The sequence below is a fragment of the Mustelus asterias genome, chromosome 17 (assembly GCF_964213995.1).
Source record: "Mustelus asterias chromosome 17, sMusAst1.hap1.1, whole genome shotgun sequence".
Lineage (NCBI taxonomy): Eukaryota > Metazoa > Chordata > Chondrichthyes > Carcharhiniformes > Triakidae > Mustelus > Mustelus asterias.
In genome coordinates, this window is record NC_135817.1 from 67,985,197 (window position 1) to 68,009,978 (window position 24,782).

Genomic DNA, 24,782 nt, shown 5'->3' on the forward strand with positions numbered 1-24,782 from the left:
ACATTCTGAATCATAACGTAGAAAACCTCTCCTCACAAGATCTTTGGTTCTTTCACAAATTACCTCATACTTTGGTTCTTCAGTTGCTGACCCTTTTGGAAGTAGAAACATCTCCCTGTTTACTTCATCTGAATCCTTCAGAATATTGAACACAAGTATTCTATTTCCCCTTAACCTTATTTGTCCAGCTTCTCCAGTCTTCACAACACTAATAAGATATCAGACACCTCATGCAGTAACACTGCTTCCACCAATAAAGTTCACAACAATATAACCATGATAGATGGATAGACATTCCTGCAAATAGTCTCACAAATCTGTTCTCCACTCTCTCCAAGGCCTTAATAGCTAACAGACCTCAAGAAGGTAAAGCTTTATGAAATAAGCACGCTGACCAAATAACCGAAAAGAAATGTACAAAATGGTTCAACTCCAAGGGATATGCAACAAACTGTTTATTCCATGTACACTGTACAATAACTAAACAAGGTTTTAACAGAAGGCCATTTTCTTGTCAATCACATATACTAAACATACAACTGAAACAAACACTTATCTAACTGTAATGCAATGGCATAAAATCTATGGCAAGTGTCCTAAATATGTGTCATTGTAACACAAGCTTCAACAGGTAATTAAATCACTCAATCTATCCCTGAGTTCATGCAAAGTAGATTGCAATCAGTAAGGATAGGCAACAACACCTCCTCCACAATTATCCTCAACACCAGTGCCCTGCAAGGCTGTGTACTCAGCCCCTTTACTATACTCCTTATACACCCATGACTGTGTGGCCAAATTCCACTCCAACTCCATTTTCATGTTTGCTGATGACACCACCATAGTGGGTCGGATTGCAAACAATGATGGGATGGAGCACAGGAAAGAAATCGATAATCTGGTGAAATGGTGCAATGACAATAATCTCTCCCTCAATGTCAGTAAAATGAAAGAGATAGTCATTGACTTCAGGAAGCGTAGTGGAGGACATGCCCCTATCTATATCAATGGTGATGAATTGGAAATGGCTGAGAGCTTCAAGTTTCTAGGTGTCCAGATCACCAACAACCTATCCTGGTCCCTCCACACTGACGCTACAATTAAGAAGGCCCACCAAAGCCTCTACTTTCTCAGGAGGCTAAGGAAATTTGGCATGTCTGCTATGATTCTCACCAATTTTTACAGATGCATATAGAAAGTATCCTTTCCGGATGTATCACAGCTTAGTATGGCTCCTGCTCTGACCAAGACCACAGGAAACTACAAAGGGTTGTGAACATGGCCCAGTTCATCATGCAAACCAGCTTCCCATCCATTGACTCTGTCTACACTTCCCACTGCCTCAGAAAAGCAGCCAGCATAATCAAGGACTCCACGTACCCCGGACATGCTCTCTTCTATCTTCTTCCGTCGGTATAAAGATACAGATCACATACCAATTGACTCAAGAACAGCTACTTCCCTGCTGCCATCGGGCTTTAAACTGGAACTACCATATATTAAGCTGATCTTTCTCTACACCATGGCTATGACTATAACACTACATTCTGTACCCTCTTATTTACTTCTCCCCTCTGTGCTCTATGAACAGTATGTTTTGTCTGTATAGCATGCAAGAAACAATACTTTTCACTGTATTCCAATACATATGACAATAATGAATCAAATCAAATATACAAATATTGTCAGAATTACCTGTAACTTTATTCTTTCCTATCTTAGCAGGTTCAGAAACTGAGGCTGGTTTGAACACATATGGAGAGGCAGTGATTGGCCGCTCATTGTCTGAGATTGAACTGAATAAGTTAGGAATGTCAGAGGTTCGCACCTCATAGTCTGCAGGGATAAGAAGGAATCCAGATACAAAATTTTTAATTTCTTCTGAAAACAATCCATGGATTGCTTTGATGAATACAGTTGCTTACAGGACGTTAATGTAGCACTGTTGCAGAATTGATCTTAATCTTTCATTATAACAGAAACAGCATGATTTAACTGTGGTCAAATATGGTACACATAATACATTTTGTAAAATAATAAATTATACTTAATGTGCAAATTAATTCAATGTCATTCAAAAAAGTGGATACAAAAAGTAAAATGACATAAGACACCCCATGCAGTAACATTGCTTCCACCAATAAACTTCATAACAAGATAGTTATGATTGATGGACACACACTTGAAGCCAAGCACAGTCTCTGAAGTTCAAAAGATTAAAATGCTGATCAAATAAACCAACAAAGTGGAGCAGAAATACTAAATTCCATGGAATGTGCAGTGGATTGCTCATTTCATAATCTGTGCAACAATGAATGGGTTCCATGCAAGACAGACTAATGGCCATCAAGTGCACTTTACACATGAGAAAATTAAACATTGTAAAAGTGTGGCATAGCATTTTCAGCATGTATCCTAACATTTAGCACAAACCTCAACATGCATAGACGTATTTAATCCATTCCTGAGCTCACACCCAAGACATAAATATTGTCAGAAGTACCTGTAACTTCTTTCTTTTCTATGTTAGCAGGTTCAGATTCTGGGATTGGACTGAACACATTAAGGGTGTCAGTGACAGGCACCACATGGTCTGAGGGGATAAGAAGGAAGCCAGACACAAAATTCTTAATCTTTCATGAAAATAATCCCCGTGTTGTATTGATGATGAAAACATTTGTATTACTGGAATGCATTACAATGGAGCACCGCAACACATTTGGTTTTACTCTTTCTGTGCAATAACTTTAATAGATTCAAGTGTAACCATGATTTGTGCTACTGATAATACTTTTCATACAAATAAACTCTACACAACATGATGCATTGACGAATAGATTCAATAATATTCAAAATGTTTCATGCAACACTAATGCAGCATACTCCACGTGGCAACATTGTTCCCCTACATAAAAGATAGTTATCCAATAGATGTCACCACACTATAAGTATGATAGCTGGATTGACACTACAGCCAAGTGCAGAGCTTTGGTACTGTATAATTCCCTAGAATTATACAGTACTAAAGAAGGCCATTCAATTCATCATGCCTGTGCCAGCTCTTTAAAACAGCTATCCCATTAGAGTCATTCACCTGCTCCTTCTCCATTGCTCCGTTAATTTTTCACCTTCACATATTTATCCAATTCCCTTTTGTAATTACTATTGAAACTGCTTCCACCATCCTATCAGGCAGTTTTGCAGATCATAGCAACTCGCTGTTAATAAAAATTTACGTGTCATTTCTGGTAATTTTGCAAGTTACCTCACATTTGTGTCCATTGGTTACTGACCCGAATGCCAGTGGATACAGCTTCTCCATATTCACTCCATTTAAACCAATCAGAATTTTGAAATAGCCCCTTAACTTGCGTTGCTCTAACCCACCTTCCAAGCTCTGAAGTCGTGGGGGGCAATTCTCCCACCCTGCCACGCTAATATTTTAGTGCAGTGGGCCGGGAGAATTGCGTGTGTTCCTGCCATGCACACATCTCCCAGCGTCGGATATCCGGTGCCACCTGAGTCGCGCTAGAAACTGGTCGGGAACACAAGATAAGTACTTTGTATCTGCTTTTAATCTTATTTTAATATGATTAGCGGGCCCGGGACTGAATTTTCTGGACCCATTAGCATCTCCCACCCCGTCTGGTGTATTTCACACCAGTGGGGTTATGACTAGCTCCCCACTTTCGGGGAACTACTGGGATGACCCTGCTGGAGTGAAGGGGGGCAATCAGGGCCTTCCATGGGGTCAGGCAGCAGGGGGGTGCCCCCTGGGCATGGGCAGTGCCAATTTGTGGCCCCTGGCACTGCCCAACAGGAAAAGTGCCCTTGGCACTGCTCATCGGGCAGTGCCAAGGGGGTGAGGCCTAGGGAGCGGTGCCAGGTGGGGATGGGGCCTAGGGGCCGATCCATCGGGTTGGGGGTCCCGCTGCCAATCTGCATTGGAATCAATTGGGGCTGGAGGGGGTCCAGCTACTGGGACAGCCTGGGGTGTCAGCCTGGGGTGTGCTGGAAGGGGGGATCTGCGGAAGGCAGGGGGGTCTGCCTAGGGAAGTGGTCTGCTGGGGGGGCGGGCAGAGGATCGTCACTGCTGGGGCACAGGGAGCTGGAGCAGGGAGCTGGAGATTGGGGCGCTCCAGGACGGTGGGGAGGAGGGGGGTTTGGGGCTGGCCCGGGAATGCTTGTGAGGGCTGTGATCAGGCTGTGAGGGTGTCGGGAGGGACAGCACTATGACGGTGCCGGTGATCGAGCTGGCCAGCACCTGCAGGCTGACAGATAGGGGCCACTGTGCTTGCGCAGAGGCTCAGAACTGTCAGCCTCCGGTGTGAATAAACCCTGCTCCCGAGCTTTTAATTATAATTATGATTGTGACCTCTGCATTGCACAGAGTGTGGGAGATTCGAATGTAAAGTTATATTGATAAAACTGGTGATTTGCACCAGTTTTGCTGCAAATTCGACACTTCAAACATTTTTGGGAGAATTGCGGCCTTTATCTCTACTTCCATTGTAACGAAGCAGTTTTACACTTGCGCCAATGCCTCAATAACATTCTTGAGTTGTGGTGCCCAACATTTTTGACCAAGTAATCTAGCAGGATTGAGCAAATAAATAAATTGCTGGAGATACTCAGCAGAGTGCCTATTTCATGTACTTTCTGCAATCGCTATGCATAATCACCATGCACAGCTGTGCACTGACTTTCGAATACTCTATTCACACAACTAAAACAAAAACAATTTACTGTAAGATGTGGTATAGAATCTAAAGAATGTGACCTAACTATCTGTCACTTTAGCACAAACTTCAACATGCATTTATTAAATTGTCAGAAGTACCTGTAACTTCATCCTTTCCTATCTTAGAAGGTTCAGACTCTGGGGTTGGACTGAACACATATGGATAGTCAGTGACCGGCAGCTCATAGTCTGAGAGTAAAATTGACACCTTAGGAGTGTCAGAGGTTGGCACCTCATGGTCTGTTGCTGCTAAGAAGAAATCCAGATACAAAATTCTTAATCTCTTGTGAAAGTAATTCCAGCATTGTTTTGATTAATAAATTTTCATTACTGGACACCAATACAACATCATTGTAAAATTGATCCTTTTTCAATTGAATAGCTTTAAAGTGATTCCAATGCAATCAATTTTTGTAAATTTAATAATACATTTCATACAATATTAAATTATACTCAGTGTGTAAATTAATAAATTCAATATTGTTCAAAATGAATCTTATAAGATTAATATGACTAAAGATATCCCATGCACTAACATTGTTAAAAACAAATGAAAGATAATTATCATCCAATAAACTTCACAATAATAATGTCAGAAAATGTTGACAGCAACTTTGCAGCCAGGCACAGACTCTGAACTTCAAGAAGCAAGCATGGTAACCAAATAAACCAACAAAGAGAAGCAAAATACATTAGCTCCAGGGAAAATCCAATAGTTGTCCAACAGGAATGAATGGGTTCCATGCAATATAGTGTACAGGCTATCAAATACATTTTACACAGAAGTACAATTATGTAACTGTAATAGTGGAGCACAGCAGCTACAGCATGTGCTCTAACATTCTGTCACTTTAGCACTGATCACAACTTGCACACAGTTATTTATTCTGCTTCAGAACTCACATTCAAGGCACAAATATTATTAGAAGCACTGAATGATTGAGTTCCATTCAAGACAGATTAAAGACTGTCAAATGTTTTGCACATAAGTAAACTGAACACTTACTAATAAAACAGCAAAAGTATGACATAACATCTACAGCATGTGTCCCAACTATCTGTCAGTTTGTACAAACCTCAACATGCATATGAATATTTAATCCATTCCTCAGTTCACACCCAAGAAACATTATCAGAAGTACCTGTAATTTCTTTCTCTCCTATCTTTGCCGTTTCAGATTCTGGGATTGGACTGAATATATTAGGGGTGTCAGAGACCATCAGATCATATTCTGAGATTAAACTGAATACATTTGGAGTATCAGGAGTTGGCACCTCATGGTCTGTTGAGGTTCAGAAGGAAGCCAAGACTCTCAATCTCTCTTGAAAATAGTACTTGAATTATATTGATGAAGACATTTGATTTACTGAGCATCATTATTCTGCAGCGCTGCAGTACAATTGGTCTCATATATTCATTATTATCACTTTAAATGGATTCCAGTTTAAGCACATATTGTATACCTAATAATGCATTTCATATAATCCAAAATTCTGCATAATTCATCTGTGGTTGCTGAAAGAAGCAAAGGTAAAGTAACAGAAGCATTGGTCACAATCTTTTGATCCTCAGCGGATGCAGAGAACTGGATGGTTACTAATATTCTACACTATTCAAATGTAAGCGGAGAGGGGTAAACTAGGAAACTATAAACCAGTCAATTTAACATTGGTGGTGGGAAGTTACTGGAAACAATTGTTAGGGACAAAATATACTTTTGTTTGGAAAGGCACGTGTGAATCAAGAAGATCCAGCATGATTTTGTTTAAAGTTAATTGTGTCTGATTAACTTCTGGAGGGGCAGATTACCATTTCAAAGGACCTAGTGTCCAATTGAGGTACCTGTCATTGGGAAGGGGTGTAGCCACCATAAGTCAGCCCTGCCCTCGCCTCCAAACCCCATGACCCTCCTCTCCTACAACCCCCATCCTGCCTTCACACACCCCTTGCCTGGGTCCCACGGCAATCCTAAGTCTCTCCCTGGATGCAATACCAGCAGCAGCCAGTGGCATTGCCGGTAATGGACATCAGGAAGGCTAATGGAATGTTGGCCAGTATTTCAAGGGGGTTGGAGTATACGAGTAGGGAAGTCTTGCTGCAACTAGATAAAGTACTAGTGAGACCACATCTGGAGTACTGCGAGCAGTTTTGATCCCCTTATTTAAGGAAATATTGGAGGCAGTTCAGAGAAGGTTTACTAGGATGATCCCTGGTATGGAGGGATTATCTTTTGAGGAAATGTTGGCTCTACTCATTGAAATTTAGAAGATTGAGAGGTTAACTCATTGAAACATACAGGATTCTTAAGGGGCTTGACAGGGAAAATGCTGTGAGGATGCTTCCCCTTGTGGGAGAGTCTAGGACCAAAGGACAGAGTCTCAGAATAAAGGAGTGCCAATTTAAGACTGAGATGAGGAAGAATTTCTTCTCTCAGAGGGTTGTGTGTCTTAGGAACTCCTTGCTACAGAGAGCTGCAGGGGCAGAGTCCTTGTGTATATTTAAGGCTGAAATTGCGAGGGGGAAATTTTCCTGTACCACCCGCCACAGGAATCGTAGCAGGCTGGGGGGCAGACCATGCAAAAGTCCGTGGAAAATTGGAAAATCCCGCTCCTAGAGTTTTGATCAGTAAGGAATCAAGGGTTATAGGAAAAGAGCAGGTAAGTGGACATGAGGAATGTTGGATCAGCCATGATCCTATTGAATGGCAGAGCAGGCTCAAGGGGCCGAACGGCCTACTCCTGTTTCCATTTCTTGTGGTCGTAATTAAAAATCTGAGTGGTAATTAATCTTTAATTAGGGCAGCCCCTTCAGAAGCAATGTGGATTTCACACCAGTTGTCCAACCTGTGGGCTGAATCCACGTTCGTTACATTAAGTTCCACCTGTATCCTCTACAACATTTGTCACAACTGTCTGTCATTGTAGCACACACCTCAACATGCATTTACTCCATTCCTGAGTTCACACCAAAGACCCAATATTGTTAGAAGTACCTGTAATGCCTTTCTCTCCTATGTTAGCAGATTCAGAATCTGGGATTGGACTGAACACATTAGGGATGTCAGTGACTGGCAGCTCATTGTTTGAGATGAAACTGAACACCTTACGAGTGTCAGAGGTTGGCACCTCAGGTTCTGCTGGTGATAAGAAGGAAGCCTTAATAAAAATTCAGAATCTCTGTGCAAATTATCCCTGTATTGTTTAGATGAATATATTTGTATTCCTGGACATCAATGTAGCCTCATTGAAATACACATTTCAATCAATGCCTATGTAACCAACTATAATCATACATTTCATATGATACCAAATTATACTTATAGTATGTAAAGTAATTAATGCAATATTAGTCAAAGTGATTCATAAATAAGTGGTTTGACAGCAGACACTTCATGCAGCAATATTGCTTTCACTTCGTAAACTTCATTATCATCGAATGAACTACATAACTATATAATAATGATAGGTTGACATGCACTGTGTAGCCAAGGGCAGCCTCCAAACTTCTTCAGATTAATGTCCTAACCAAAAAATCCAAAGAAATAAGCAAAATGCCAGGAGCTGTGTGGTGGTTTGTCAAGGCAAAAATATTGTCAGAAATACCTGCAATGTTACTCTCTTTTATCTTAGCAGGTTCAGATTCTGGGATTGGATTGAACGCACATGGAGATTCAGTGACTGGCAGCTCAGAGTCTGAGATTAAACTGAACACATTGCGAGTTTCAGGGGTTGGCACCTCATGGTCTTTTGAGGCTAAGAAAGAAGCCAGATGCAAAATTCTTAACTTCTCACAAAAATAAAAGTACCTCAGTTGTATTGATGTATATATTTGTAATACAGGACAACAGTGCAAAGCAGCATGATTGATTTGATTCTTTCAATATAATAACTCTCAGTGAATTCCAGTGCAGCCCTAGATTGTGCAACAAACAATACTTTCCACACTATATTAAACTCACTGAGATAATAGATTGAATAATTGGCTTAATAACATTCAAATATTTTCATGCAAAAATGACAAAGCTAACATTCCATTCGGCAACGTTTTCACTACATAAAAAATATTTATCACATATAAATATCACAGTAGTAAAGCCATGATAGATGATAGCAAAACAGTGTTGTGGGATCAGACATCAGAGGAGGACGTTATTTGGCCCATCATATCTATCCAAGTTCTTTAAAGAGTTATCCAATCAGTCTCATTCCCCAGGGCTCTTTACCCATTGTCCTGCATTTGCCTCTTCAAGGACTGATCCAAATACTTGTTGAAAGTAAATTTTGAAACTACATTCACCACCTTTTCACGTAGTGCATTCTAGGTCTCAACAAATCACTGCATAAAAAATACTGTCTCCAGATCACCTCTGACTCTATGACAAACTCTATGATCTGTGTTCTTTAGTTACTGTTTCTCCATTTTTACTCTATTAAACTGCCTGGAATTTTCAACACAATTATTCAATTTCCTGTTAACCCTTTTTGCTCTGAGGAGAAGGCTCTCAGCTTCTCAAATCTCTCTAAACATCTGAAGTGGTCATTTCCACCACCATGCTTGCAAATCTCTAACCTACCCATGCTTTGATGTCCCGATTGATGTATGCTGCTTAGATGTCGTGAAATAAGCAAATACATAGGCAGAGATAAGTGAAATGCTTCAATTCCATCAGATTAGAATAGATTGCTCATTTTAGATACTTTGTACAACAACTATAAATGGGTTCCTTGCAAAGCCATGAATTTACTATCAGTTACACTAAACACACAACTAAATCAAATATACATTTAACAGTAATGCTGTGGTACAGTTTATTTAGTGTATTCAAACTAATTGTCAATGTTGCATAAATGTCAACATGCATATATTATTGGTTACTCCGTTCCTCATTTCACACCAAAGACACAAATATTGTCAGAAGTACCTGTAAATTCATCCTTCCCTATCTTAGCAGATTCAGCTTCTGGAATTGGATTGAATGTATATGGAAAGTCAGTGACAGGCAGCTCATAGTCTGAAATGGAGCTGAACACATTACGAGTGCTAGAGGTTCGCACCTCATGGTCTGCTGGGATAAGAAGTAATCCAGATAGAAAATTCTTAATCTCTACAGAAAATAATCCCAGTGTTATTTTGGTAAGTACATTTGAATTTCTTGACAGTAATGTAGCACTGGTATAGGATGCTGTCATTTTAATAATAATTAAATGCATTCCCAAGTAATCGAATATAGCAAATAATAATGCATTCCATTTAATACTAAATTACACTCAGTGTGAAAATTAATTAAATCAATATTATTTTAAAAGATTCCTATTGTAGAAACACAACAATAAAGAATCCATGCACAACATTGCTTCCATTATGTAAAAGATAATGATCCCATCCAAAAGAACTTCACAGTATAATCATGGCAGGTTGAGAGACACATTATAGCCAGGGTCAGTCGCTAAACTTCATGAAATAAGCATGCTGACCAAATAATCCAACAGTGATAACCAAAATGCTTAAGCTCCATGAAATGTGCGAAGTGTGCTCATTTTATATGCTTTGTGCAATGATAATAAATGCCTTCCAAATGGTTTATAGGAAAGTGGTATGATAACAGATACTCCATGCAGTAACATTGCTTCCACCACATAAAGCTAATTATCAATAAGAAACTTCACAACAGTGCAGCCTTGATAGGTTGACAGACATCTTTTTAGCCAAGCATAGCCACATAGCTCCATGAAATACTGATGTGTTGACTCAAGAAACCAAGAAAGAAGTAAAATGCACAGTCAGGAGATATGGAGTGGATAATATAATCCATGTAATTTGTGCCACAACACAAGTTGCATGCAAGATAGTGAACTGGCTATCAAATTTAAGTGCATTATAAACATGTGGCATAGCATCTACAGCATGTGTCTGAATCTTCTCTTGCTTTGGCACAAACCTCAACATGCACTGATTATTATTTACTCCATTCTGGAGTTCATGTTCTGGACGGAAATATTGCCAGAAGTACCTGCAACTTTTCTCTCTCCTTTCTCTGCAGGTTCAGATTCTGGGATTGAACTGAATACATTCGGGGTGTCAGAGACCGGAAGTTCATATTCTGAGATTAAACTGAATACACTATGAGTGTCAGGAGTTGGTACCTCATGGTCTGCTGGGGATAAAAAGGAATCCAAATAGAACATTCTTAGGCACTCTTGAAAATAACTCCAGAGTTTTATTAATGAATATTTTCGATTTAAGGACAACATTACATTAAAACATAAATGGTCTTTTACCTTTATTATCAAATGGATTCTATCATAATTTCACATTATGCATCTAACAATATGTTTCCCACAATCAAGAAAACCTGAGAAATGTAATATTTTTCTGTTGGTAACATTCTTGCCAAATTTTTAAAATGTGTGGGATGTGTGAATGACATTTAAAGCAAGGGTCAGGGTGACTATGAATCTAAGCTGTGGGTTTCCTATGGTATCAAGCTTAGAAATACTTCAAACGAATATTTACATTAGGTAATTTAGTAAGAACGTTTACAGGAGTGAATTTCAATGGAGAATCACAGGAGGGATGTAGGGTGTAAAATAAGAAGAAAAAGTAGAAAAGCAGAGATACTGGTCACTATCTTTCAACACTCATTGGATAGAGGAGAAATGCAGGAAGACTGGAAGGTTGTGAAGGTTATGTTCAAGAAAGAGTTCGAAATATGCAGGAAACTATAGACCAGTTAGCCTAACATCAGTAATGGGGAAGTTACTGAAAACCAGTATTAAAGAGTAAAATAATCTTTCATTTAGAAAGGCAGGGGTGAATCAAGAAGATCCAGCATGATTTTGCAAAAGACTAATTGTATCTGACCAACTTTACTGGATTCTTTGATGTGGTAACAAAGAAGACAGGTCAAAGTAGAGCAGTAACTATATGCCTGGATTTTTGGAAGACATTTGACAGAAGTGCTAAGAGGAAAGTGGCGATATGAAGACAAAAGTGATAGAAAGGAAGGGGTGATGGTGAATGGATTTTCAAACTGTTAGCAGTCATATTGTCCAACAGTCAGTTTTTGGTCCATTACTCTTTCCAATATTTAAAAATAAGCCACACTTGGCTGTAGGAAGCAACATTATAAAGTTTACTGATGACACAAAATTTGTACTAAACAATGTAATAGGTTCAAGATGACAGAGTGGTGAAATGGGCACAAGTGTTGCCAATGTGTAGAATTGTGAAATGATGAACTCAGGCAAAATGTATAAAATCCAGGAGAAAAGCAGCAGTTTGCTATTTTCATATATGTTTTGCAACAACAATGAATGGGTCCCATACTTAACTAAACCAAACACTCATTTAACGGTAAAGATGTGACAATAGAATCTACAGATTGTGCCCAAGCTAATTCTTACCATAGCACAAACCTCAACATGCATTCATTGTTTATTCCATTTCAAACCAAAGACAAAAATATTGTCAGAAATACCTTTAAAGTCATCCTTTCTTATCTTAACAGGTTCAGTTTCTGGGATTGGATTGAATGCATATGGAAAGTCAGTGACTGGAAGCTCATAGGCTGAGACTGAACTGAACACATTACGAGTGTCAGAGGTTTGCACCTCATGGCCTGCTGGGAATAAGAAGGAATCCGGATAGAAAATCTCTCATGAAAAAAATCCTGTGCTGTTTTGATGAATATACCTGTATTCTCAGACATCAATGTGACACTGTTGTCGTATTCTGTCATTAGAATAATGATTAAATGCATTCCAAAAGTAACAGAATATAAGTGAGAAAATTAATTGATTCAGTAATATTCAAAAAGATTCACATAATAGTTATATGACAGACATTCCATGCAGCAACATTGATTCTATTATATAAAAGTTAATTAGCATCCAATAAATGTCACAACAATGTAACCATAAGAGACAGACTGGCATCTTATAGGCAAGGACAGACTCTAAGTTTAATGATGTAAACATGTTGACCAAATAATTCAACAGTCAGAAGCAAAGTATTTAAGCTTCATTAAAAGTAGAATGGATTGCTTATTTCATAATCTTAGTGCAACAGGCATGCATGAGTTCCATGCGACATAGTGAATTAACTATCAAATACACCTCAGACACAATTAACCTGAACACTTCATTAATAGTAAAACTGTGATTTAGAATCTGAAGCATGTGTCCTAACACTTCAGCACTGATCTCAACATGTACACAATTATTTATTCTATTCCTGAGTTCACTTCTAAGGCACAGATATTGTCATAAGTACCTGTAACTTCTTTTTCTCCTATCCTGCCAGGTTCAGAATCTTTGATTGGACTGAACATGTATGGAAAGTCAGTGACTGGCAGCTCATGGCCTGAGACTGAATTGAACACATTGTGAGTGTCAGAGGTTGGCACCTCGTAGTCTGTTGGGAATAAGAAGGAAGCCAGACACAAAATGCTTAATCTTCCATAAAAATAACACCTTAGTTCTTTTGATAAAGACGTTTACAGTGCTGAACATCATTACAAGGTGGAACATTCTTTTTTGTTTTACAGTAACTTTAAATTGATTTATAAACAAACATGGATTATGTTACTGATACTTTGCGAACAATGTCATGTGACCAATATTGAGAATACAATATTAAACTCTACAAACCTATATGCTAACTAATTAATTTGATAATATTCAAAAAGTCTCATACAATGTGATAAGAAATTCCATTCACTGTGTAAAAAATGTTTATCATACTGAAAACATCATAATGGTATAGCCAGTATAAATTGGCAGACTAATTACAGCCAAGCAATTTATAAAATTTAAAGTAAGGAATTATACAGCACAGAAAGAGGCCATTCGGCCTATCATTCCTGTGGCAGTACTCTGAAAGCGCTATTCCATTTGCTTTATTGAAATGCTCTTTCCACATTGGCCTGAATTTTTCACACCTTCAAGTACTTAGCCAATTCTCTTTTGAAAACTATGATTGAAACTGCAATCCACCGACCTATCTGGCTGTGTTTTCTAGATCACAACTAGCGGGGAAATAAAATTCTCCTCCTGCTGCTTTCAGTGTTTTTGTAAATTGTTGCACATCTATGTCCTATGGCTACTGACCATTGTGCCAGTGGAAATTGTTTTTCCTTATTTACTCCATCTAAACCCCTCAGAAGTTTGAACAGTTCTATTCAATCTCCCATTATCATTTGTTCCACTAGGGCAGAACACCTCAGCTTCTCTAATCTCTTCACAGAGACAGATTTCCTCAACTCTACTACTACGCTAGCAAACATATCCCCAGCCCACTCCAATGTCTTGATAGCCTTCTTGATGCGCAGTGCTCAAATTTCAAATAAGCACATTGACCAAATAATCTAATGGAGTCACACAAAATGCATCAATTCCAGTGGATTGTTTATTTCATGTGCTTTGTGCAACAACTATGTATGGGTTCCATGAAAGATTGTAGTTTGAATACGGAAAAGACTGTACACACAACTAAACCAATACTCATTTATTGGAACATTGCAGTGTAAAACCTATAGCATGAGCCCAAAATAACTGTCACTGTGGCACGAAATTGTGACATGTACTTACGTAATTTACTCCACTTCTTTATTTACACCAAAAACACAAATATTATCCAAAATACCTGTAAATTCATCCTTCCCTATCTTAGCAGGTTCAGATTCTGGGTTTGGTTTGAACGGATATGGTAAGTTAGTGACTGGCAGCTCATAGTCTGAAATGGAGCTGAACACATTACGAGTGCCAGAGGTTGGCACGTCATGGTCTGCGGGGATAAAAAGGAATCCAGATAGAAAATTCTTAATCGCGACTGAAAATAATCCCCGTGTTATTTTGATAAGTACATTTGTATTTCTCGACAGTAATGTAGCACTGACGTAGTATGCTGTCATTTTAATAATAATTAAATGCATTCCTAAGTAACCAAATGCAGCATATAATAATACATTCCATTCAATACTAAATTACATTTAGTGTGATAATTATTGAATTCAATACTATTCAAAATGATTTCTAGAACAGTGATACAACAGTAGCAACTCAATGCAGCAACATTGCTTCTATCATGTAAAAGATAATAATACCATCCAAAAAACATCACAATATAATTATGGCAGGTTGACAGACACTTTATAGCCAAGGGCAGACTCTAAACTTTATGCAATAAGCACAATCCAACAGCAATAACCAAAATGCTTAAGTTCCATGAAATGTGCAAAGTGTGCTCATTTTATATACTTGTGCAATGACAATAAAAGCATTACAAACGGTTCCAAAAGGAGAGTGGTATGATAACAGATACTGCATGCAGTAACATTGCTTCCACCACATAAAGTTAATTATCAACAAGAAACTTCATAACAGTACAGCCTTGATAGGTTGACAGACATCTTTCTAGCTGAGCACAGCCACAAAGCTCCATGAAATAAGGTTGTTGTTGACCCAAGGTACCAAGAAAGTGAAATGCACACATTCAGGAGATACAGAGTGGATAACATAATTCACGTAATTTGTGCCACAACATTGCATGAGTTGCATGCAAGACAGTGAACTGACTAACAAACTTAATTGCATTGTACACATGTGGCATAGCAACTACAGCATGTGCCTGAATCTTCTCTTGCTTTAGCACAAACTGCAACATGCACTTATTATTATTTACTCCTTTCCCGAGTTCCTGTTCTGGGCAGAAATATGGTCAAAAATACCTGCAACTTCTCTCGTTCCTATTTCTGCAACTTCAGATTCTGAGATTGAACTGAACCTAATAGGGGTGTCAGTGGCGGGCAGCTCATATTCTGAGATTAAACTGAACATGTTACGAGTGTTAGGAGTTGGCACCTCATGGTCTGCTGAGGATAAGAAGGAAGCAAGATACAAAATTCTTAGTCTCTCTTGAAAATAACTCCAGAGTTTTATTGATCAATATATTTGATTTACCGGACATTGCTCTTATAACTCCATTATCACATTAATTGCTTCTATTGCAATCTCATGTTGTGCATCTAATAATTTCATTTCATATAGTCTGGAAAACCTAAGAAATGGGAATATTTTTCCGATGGTAATATTTTTGTCACTTTTTAAACTGTTGAGGATGTTTGAATGGTAATTAAAGCAAGAGACATACTAACTGCGTGAATCTAGCTTTATGATAACGCACTTATAAATACTTCAGATGTTTACATAAGGTTATTTAGTAAGTACGGTAACAGAGTAAGAATGGATTTGAATGGTTGTTGCTGGTTCAAAGGAGCATATGAAGGGTGTAAAATAAAGATGTCATAGGTAAAGCATTGATAGACTGAGTTTACTTTCCTTTCAATTCTACAAATCAACATGAAGAAATGAAGTGAACCAATTCTGGGAGTGAACATTTCTAAAGCCATTGGTGGAGACAACGGAGATGTCAAAGGGAAACAATCTATCAGCAGATACTAAAACATATGGGGTCAGCTATTCTAGATCACAGAATTGGTATGCTACAGAAGGAGGCTATTGGACTCATTGGGTGGGTTTTCCACTTGCGCTCACCCCAAAGCCAGAAAATTCCACCCCAGGTCAATGGACCTTTGCATGGTCCGTGTCCTGCCCGCTACGATTTCTGTGGCGGGCAGGACGGGAAAATTCTGCCCATTGTATCTGCACCAGCTCTCCAAATGAGTATTATGATTTAATACCACTCTCCTGTTTTTTCTATGTACCTCTGGATGGATATTAGCAGACAGTAGAGATCACTGGCCAACTAACTCCCAGCAAACTGTATGAACAAAGCCAGATCTGAAAAGCCAGCTGCTTTAAATCTCAGAAGACACCCACAAGAAATAAAAGGCACTGTGTAGTTAAAAGTACTGAACAGTTATAGATTTATTGATTTCTATAAGCATTTGCTGAACATATATGGAGAAGGATAGCTCTAAAGGCAGTTAAATTAGGATTGTATGGCACTATCTTAAAGTATTGGTATTGTGTGAAACCACTGTGGTGTTTTAAGTGTAATCCTACCTTAATTTAAATTTGTTTTCTATTTCTTAGTAAACATTTACTTTACTATAAAATGATCAAAAGTAATTTCGGACATCAATTCTGGATTTCAAAAACCCTCCTCATACAATACAAATTGCAAAAATCGAACATTGGCAGCTGTTTCAAATTGCACTTTGGGGATTTGAGCTCTTGGCATTTATCATCAGCTGTGCCTTAGCAAAATTATACTACACTCTACATAATGTACCTAAAGTTGCTGAAAAAATAAAAAGAAGAATAGAAGAGATACTGGTCCTGATCTTTCAATCCTCTTGGATAGAACTGGAAGACTGGAAGGTTATTAAGGTTATATTCAAGAAAAGGTTCAAAATAAAGCAAGAAACTATAAACCAGTTAGCCTGACATCAGTAATGGGGAAATTATTGAAACCATTATTTAAGGGTAAAATAATCTTTCATTTAGAAAGGCAGGGGTGAATCAAAAAGATCCAGTATGATTTTGCAAAAGACTGTATCTGATTAACTTTACTGGATTCTTTGATATGTTAACAAAGAAGACCGGCCAAGGTAGAGCACTAGATGTAAGATCTTGCCATATAAATATATCAATCCTTAAATCTGGATGCCAGTTGATAAAGTGGTTAAAAAAACACATGGTTACTTGGGTTCATACATAGGATATAGAGCAAAGAGATCCTGCTAGAACTTTATAGATCATTGATTAGGCCTCTGCAGAAGTATTGTGGACAATTTTGGGCATGACTCTTGAGAAAAGAAAGAAGGGTGAGGAAAGGATCTAGAGGAGATATATCAATAAACGAGAATCAGGCACTTCAGTTATGAGGAAAGACTGGAAAAGTCAAGACCATTTTATTTAGAACAGAGAAAGCAATGAGCAATAGAAGTTTTCAAGATGACCAGCTCTAATGCAGTGGAGAAAAAAATTATTTCCTCTGGCGTGTGGTCAATAACCAGTGATCACAGATTCAAAGTCATTGGCAAAAGATTGAAAGTCATTGGCAAAAGATCTAGAGGGGAGATGAGGAGGATAATTTTCAGTCTGAGAGTTGTCTGCAATGCTGGCTGCGATTCTCCCATTCCACTGTGCTAATTCTTTAGTGCAGCGGGCCAGGAGAATCATGTTGGAGGAGCCATGGGTGGGATTCACGCTAGAGTTCGCGCCCCGCTAGTGTCTCTCAATGCCATCTGCTCCGTGCCGGAAATTGGCAGGGAGGCAAGGCTAGCATTTAAATGATATTTTAAATATCATTTAAAAGCTACTAGCTGACCTGGGACTGAATTCACTAGCTTCTCCCACCCCGCCAGAGTGTTTCGCTCCAGCAGAGATTAAACTATTAGGGAGCTAGCAGCCTGACCCCTGCTGGAGTTAAGGGGATGCAATCGGGGCCCCCCGAGGGGCTGGATGCTGAGGGGGTGGTACCCCCTGGGCATCGGCACCCTGGCAGCACAAGCCTGTGCCCCTGACACTGCCCAAGGGGCACCTTGCCACTGCCCACCAGGCATAGGGCAGTGCCAAGGGGCAGGGCATATGGGGTCAGGACTATAGGGGCAACCGGTGGGAGTGGGGGGGTCCCACTCCCACCCTGCCATTGGGATTGATGTGGGCAGGAGAGAAGCCAACATTCAGGATGGGGGGAGTTCTGCCAGGGGTGAGAGGTCTGCTGGGAGAGGGGTGTCTGAATTGAGTAGGGGGGTGCAGGGGATTGGCACTGCATGGGAGGGGCGGGGGGAAGGGAGAGTCAAGACTGGCCCGGGAATGGTCTGGGGAGCCATGATTGGGCTGTGCAGAGGTTGGGGGGACAGCATTGTGGGGGTCATCGGGCTGACCAGCAAATAGGCGGCTGACAGTTTTTGGACCACTGCACATGCATAGAGGCCCGCTGGTTTCAGCCTCCTAATAGGCCCCAACCACTGATTTATAATGATATTCATGCTGGTGGCCTCTGCAGTGCACAGAGTGTGGGAGACTCTAGTCTGGACTCCCACTGAAAAAAACAGCGTGAATTACTCCAGGTTTCCTGCAAGTTCAATACTTAGAATTTTGGGGGGAGAATTCCACCTGCTCTATTTGAAAAACTGTGAAATCCACTTTTCTCAGTAATTCTAAATACGAGTTGGTTCTGGCAACATTGCTGATCAGAAGAACGAGCTGCGTGAAAAAATTATCTTTATGCCATCTCTGCTTCTTTTGCAAACTACCTCACATCTGTGTCCATTGGTTACCAAACCTCATGCCAGGGGAAAAGCTTTTCTCTACTTACTCTGTCTGAATTCCTCAGAATCTTGAGCACAGTATTCAATCTCTTTTTAATCTTCTTCATTTTTAGAAAACTCATCCTAGCTTCTCTCATCACTGCAAAAATCTGAAGTCTTCATCCCTGCTACCATTCTAGTAACTTTTTCCTCCACTCACTTCATAGACCTTGATATCCCAATATCCTTTTTAAAGTGAAGTATCCAAACTTCAAAAAATGAGCATGCTTAGCCAATAATCCCAGAGATAAATTGTATAAAATCCAGGAGAAAAGCAGCTGTTTGCTATTTTCATATACGTTTTCAAACAATGATGAATGGATTTCATACATAACTAAACCAAACACTCATTTAACTGTAAAGGTGTGGCATTAGAATCTACAGATTGTGCCCAAGCTAATTCTTATTGTAGCACAAACCTCAACGTTCATTCATTGTTTACTCCATTCCTATATTCATACCAAACACACAAATATCTTAACAAGTATTTGTAAATTCATCCTTCCCTATCCTAGCAGATTCAGCTTCTGGGATTGGATTAAATGCATATGGAAAGTTAGTGACTGGCAGCTTACTGTCTGAGATTGAAGTGGACACATTATGAGTGTCAGAGGTTCACACCTCATGGCTTGCTGGGAATAAGAAGGAATCCAGATAGAAAATTATTCATCTCTCATGAAAAGAATCCCTGTGCTGTCTTGATAGATATATCTGTATTCTCGAACATTAATATGGCATTGTTGTAGTTTTCTGTCATTATAATAATAATTAAATGCATTCCAAAGTAGCAGAACTTAAGTGAGAAAATTAATTGATTCAGTAACATACAAAAAGATTCACTTTTTTTATTCAGTCATGGGATGTGAGCATCGCTGGCTGGCCAGCATTTTTTACTGCCCATCCCTAGTTGCCTGGGGGCAGTTGAGAGTCAACCACACATAGTAGTGAAATGATAGACATTCCATGCAGCAACATTGATTCTACTAGTTAATTATCATTCAATAGATGTCACAACAATGTAACCATAAGAGACGGACTCTAAGCTTAATGGCATAAACATGCTGACCAAATAATCCAACAGTGGGAAGCAAAGTGGTTAGGTGCATTAACCCGAACAGGCGCCGGATTGCGGTGACTAGGGGAATTTCACAGTAACCTCATTGCAGTGTTAATGTAAGTCTTACTTGTGACTAATAAATAAACTTTTACTTTGTTTCATGAAAAGTAGAATGGATCACTCAACTCATAGCTTTGTGCAACAAGTGTGCATGAGTTCCATGCAACATATTATCAAATACACCTCAGATACAATTAACCTGAACACTTATTTAACAGTAAAACTGTGGCTTAGAATCTGAAGCATGTGTCCTAACACTTGAGCACTGATCCTAACATGTACATAATTGTTTATTCTATTCCTGAGTTCACTTCCAAGGCACAAAAATTGTCATAAGTACCTGTAACTTCTTTTTTTCCTATCCTGGCAGATTCAGAATCTGTGATTGGAGTGAATACGAATGGAAAGTCAGTGACTGGCAGCTCATAGTCTGAGACTGAATTGAACACTTTGTGAGTGTCAGAGGTTGGAACCTCATAGTCTGCTGGGACAAGAAGGAATCCAGATGCAACATTCTTAATCTCGCATGAAAATAAGTTCTTTTGATAAAGACATTTATACTGTTGGAAACCATTACAGTGTAGAACAATTACATTCATCTTTGTTTCACAATAACTTTAAATTGATTTATAAACAAACACAGATTATGTGGCTGATAATATTTTGCATGCAACAATAAACTCTACAAACCAACGTATTGACTAATTAATTTGATAATATTCAAAAAGTTTCATACAAAGTGATAAGAAATTCCATGTAGTGATATTATTTTTACTTTGTAAAAATATTTATCATACAGTAAGTTGCATAATAGTATGTCCAGCATAAATTGACAGGCTAATTACAGCCAAACAATTTATAAAATTTAAAGTAAGGAATTATACAGCACAGAAAGAGGCCATTCGGCCTATCATTCCTGTGACAGTACTTTGAAAGAGGTATCCCATTTGCTTCATTAACATGCTCTTTCCACATTGCCCTGAATTTTTCACATCTTCAAGTACTTATCTAATTCTCCTTTGAAATTTACGATCGAAACTGCAATCCACCCGCCTATCGGGCAATAGGTTTCTAGATTGCAACTTGCTGTGAAATAAAATTCTCCTCCTGTCACTTTTAGTGCTCTTGTAAATTACAGCACATCCATGTCCTTTGGAAATTGGTTTGATTAGTAGGTTTGCGGACGACACAAAGGTTGGTGGATTTGTGAATAGCGATGAGGACCATCAAAGGATACAGCAGGATATAGATCAGTTGGAGACTTGGGCGGAGAGATGGCAGATGGAGTTTAATCCGGACAAATGTGAGGTAATGCATTTTGGAAGGTCTAATACAGATAGGAAATATATAGTAAATGGCAGAACATTTAAGAGTATCAATAGGCAGAGGGATCTGGGTGTATAGGTACCCAGGTCACTGAAAGTGGCAACGCAGGTGGAGAAGGTAGTCAAGAAGGCATACGGCATGCTTGCCTTCATCGGCTGGGGCATTGAGTTTAAAAATTGGGAAGTCATGTTGCAGCTTTATAGAACCTTAGTTAGGTCGCACTTGGAATATAGTGTTCAATTCTGGTCGCCACACTACCAGAAGGATGTGGAGGCTTTGGAGAGGGTACAGAAAAGATTTACCAGGATGTTGCCTGGTACGGAGGGCATTAGCTATGAGGAGAGGTTGGAGAAACTTGGTTTGTTCTCACTGGAATGACGGAAGTTGAGGGGCGACCTGATAGAAGTCTACAAGATCATGAGTGGCATGGACAGAGTGGATAGTCAGAAGCTTTTTCCCAGGGTGGAAGAGTCAATTACTAGCGGGCACAGATTTAAGGTGCGAGGGGCAAGGTTTAAAGGAGATGTACGAAGCAAATTTTTTACACAGAGGGTGGTGGGTGCCTGGAACTCGCTGCCGGGGTAGTGGAAGCAGATACGATAGTGACTTTTAAGGGGCATCTTGACAAATACATGAATAGGATGGGAATAGAGGGATACGATCCCTGGAAGTTTAGGGGGTTTTAGTTCAGTTGGGCAGCATGGTCAGTGCAGGCTTGGAGGGCAAAAGGGCCTGTTCCTGTGCTATAATTTTCTTTGCTCTTTGTTTTTTGTTTTTCCCTATTTATCCTGTATAAACCTCTCAGAACCTTTTACACGTTATTCAATCCCCCATTAACGTCCCTTCCTCTAGAGCAGGACACCTCAGCTTCTCTAGTCTCTCCTCAGAGATAGATATCCTCATCTCTACTACCATGCTAGCAAACCTACCCCCTGCCCACTCCAATGCCTTGATATTCTTCTGAATCTGTATTACTCAAACTTAAATAAGAAGTGACCAAATAATCTAACTGAATTACACAAAATGCATCAATTCCAGTGGATTGTTTATTTCACACACTTTGTGCAATAATATGCACGGATTTCATTAAACATTGTGGTTTGACTATGGAAAAGACTGTACACACATCCAAACCAAATACTCATTTAATTGTAACATTGCAGTTTAAAACCTATAGCATGAGCCCAATTTAACTGTCACTGTAGCACTAAATTGTGACATGCAGTTATTTCATTTACTCCACTCCTGTATGCACACCAAAGACACAGATATTGTCAGAAGTACCTGTAAATTCATCCTTTCCTATCTTAGCAGGTTCAGATTCTGGGATTGGTTTGAATGGATATGGAAAGTCAGAGACTGGCAGCACATAGTTTGAGAATGAACTTAACACATTACGAATGCCAGAGGTTGGCACCTCATGGTCTGCTGGGGATAAAAATTGTTAGACTTCTTACGATAGAAAGGAATCCAGATAGAAAATTCTTAATCGCTACAGAAAATAATTCCAGTGTTATTTTGCATTTGTATTTCTCGATAGTAATGTAGCACTGACATAGTATGCTGTCACTTTAATAATAATTAAATGCATTCCCAAGTAATCAAATAAAGCAAATAATAATATATTCCATTAAATACTAAATTACACTAAGTGTGAAAATTAATTAATTCAATATTATTCAAAAAGATAGCTAGAATAGAGACGCAACAGTAGAAACTCAATGCAGCAACATTGCTTTCATTATGTAAAAGATAATTATACCATCAAATAAACTTCACAATATAATCATGACAGGTTGTCACACCCTTTAAAGCCAGGGACAGTATCTAAACCTTATGAAATAAACACACTGACCAAATAATCCAACAGCGATAACCAAAATGCTTAAGCTCAATGAAAGGTGCGAAGTGTGCCCATTTTATATGCTTTGTGCAAAGACAATAAATGCCTTACAAACAGTTTATAGGAAAGTGGTATGATAACAGATACTGCATGCAGTAACATTGCTTCCACCACATAAAGCTAATTATCAACAAGAAACTTCACAACGGTACAGCCTTGATAGGTTGACAGACATCTTTCTAGCCAAGCATAGCCACAAAGCTCCATGAAATAAGGATGTGTTGACTCAAGAAACCAAGAAAGAAGCAAAATGCACAGTCAGGAAATATGGAGTGGATAATATAATCCATGTAATTTGTGTCATAACGCTGAATAAGTTGCATGCAAGACAATGAACTGACTATCAAACTTAATTGCATTGTAAACATGTGGCATAGCATCTACAGCATGTGTCTGAATTTCCCCTTGCTTTAGCACAGACTTCAACATGCACTGATTATTATTTACTCCATTCCTGAATTCATGTTCTAGGCAGAAATATTGTCAGAAGTACCTGTATCTTCTCTCTCTTCTATCTCTGCAGGTTCAGATTCTGGGATTGAACTGAACACATTAGGGGTGTCAGTGACCGGCAGTTCATTTTCTGAGATTAAACTGAACATGTTACGAGTGTCAGGTGTTGGCACCTCATGGTCTGCTGGGGATAAAAAGGAATCCAGATAGAACATGCTTAATTTCCCATGAAAATAATCCCGCTGTTATTTTGATCAATATGTTTGTATGCCTGGGCATTAATGTAACACTGCTACAGAACTGATCTATTGTTTCATTATAATTTTTAAAAAATGATTGCAATATATAGTGCAAACATAATACATTGCACAGAAAACTAAACTATGCAGTTTCACTAAATATTTTGTTCCTCAGTTCTGAAAATGCTTACATTCCAGGAGATATGTAGTGAATAACTCATTTCCTATACTTTGAGCAGCAAGAATGAATGTGTTCCAAGCAAGCTATGCATTGACCGTTAAATCCACATTGGGCTGAAGTAAACCAAACACTCATTGAACTATAAAAGGATGGCATTGAATCTGATGCATGTGGTCAAACTATTTGTAACTATATCACAAAGATCAACATGCACTAATAATTATTTATTCTATTTTTAAATTCACACCCACCACACAAATACTGTTGGAAATACCTGTAACCTCTTTCTTTCCTATCTTAGTCGGAACAGAATCTGGGATTGGTTTGAATGCATATGAAATGACAGGCAGCTCATTGTCTGAGATTGAACTGAACACATTACGAGTGTCAGAGGTTGGCACCTCATGGTCTGCTGGGGAGAAGAAGGGATCCTGACAGAAAATTCTTAATCTCTTATGGAAATAACACTTGAGTTGCATTGTATGTACTTATAATATTAGACATCATTACCACATAATCCCTTGCAGAATTGGTCTTATTGTT

The 24,782-nt window shown here is 38.9% G+C and overlaps 1 protein-coding gene across 1 annotated transcript in view; it reads right to left on the reverse strand.

The window, feature by feature from the left end:
- abi3bpa (ABI family, member 3 (NESH) binding protein a) overlaps nucleotides 1–24,782 on the reverse strand; it is a 189,068-nt gene that overhangs the window by 145,084 nt on the left and 19,202 nt on the right. The window contains exons 3-16 of the mRNA XM_078232889.1: nucleotides 23,860–24,003; nucleotides 22,748–22,891; nucleotides 20,478–20,618; nucleotides 15,469–15,612; nucleotides 14,385–14,525; nucleotides 13,014–13,154; nucleotides 12,220–12,363; nucleotides 10,753–10,896; nucleotides 9,664–9,846; nucleotides 8,345–8,494; nucleotides 7,735–7,878; nucleotides 4,841–4,990; nucleotides 2,504–2,593; nucleotides 1,696–1,836 (exon numbers count right to left, since the gene is read on the reverse strand). Of these exons, the coding sequence (XP_078089015.1) occupies nucleotides 1,696–1,836; nucleotides 2,504–2,593; nucleotides 4,841–4,990; nucleotides 7,735–7,878; nucleotides 8,345–8,494; nucleotides 9,664–9,846; nucleotides 10,753–10,896; nucleotides 12,220–12,363; nucleotides 13,014–13,154; nucleotides 14,385–14,525; nucleotides 15,469–15,612; nucleotides 20,478–20,618; nucleotides 22,748–22,891; nucleotides 23,860–23,968 (1,966 nt within the window). The 5' untranslated portion in view covers nucleotides 23,969–24,003. The remainder of the gene's footprint in view (nucleotides 1–1,695; nucleotides 1,837–2,503; nucleotides 2,594–4,840; nucleotides 4,991–7,734; nucleotides 7,879–8,344; nucleotides 8,495–9,663; nucleotides 9,847–10,752; nucleotides 10,897–12,219; nucleotides 12,364–13,013; nucleotides 13,155–14,384; nucleotides 14,526–15,468; nucleotides 15,613–20,477; nucleotides 20,619–22,747; nucleotides 22,892–23,859; nucleotides 24,004–24,782) is intronic.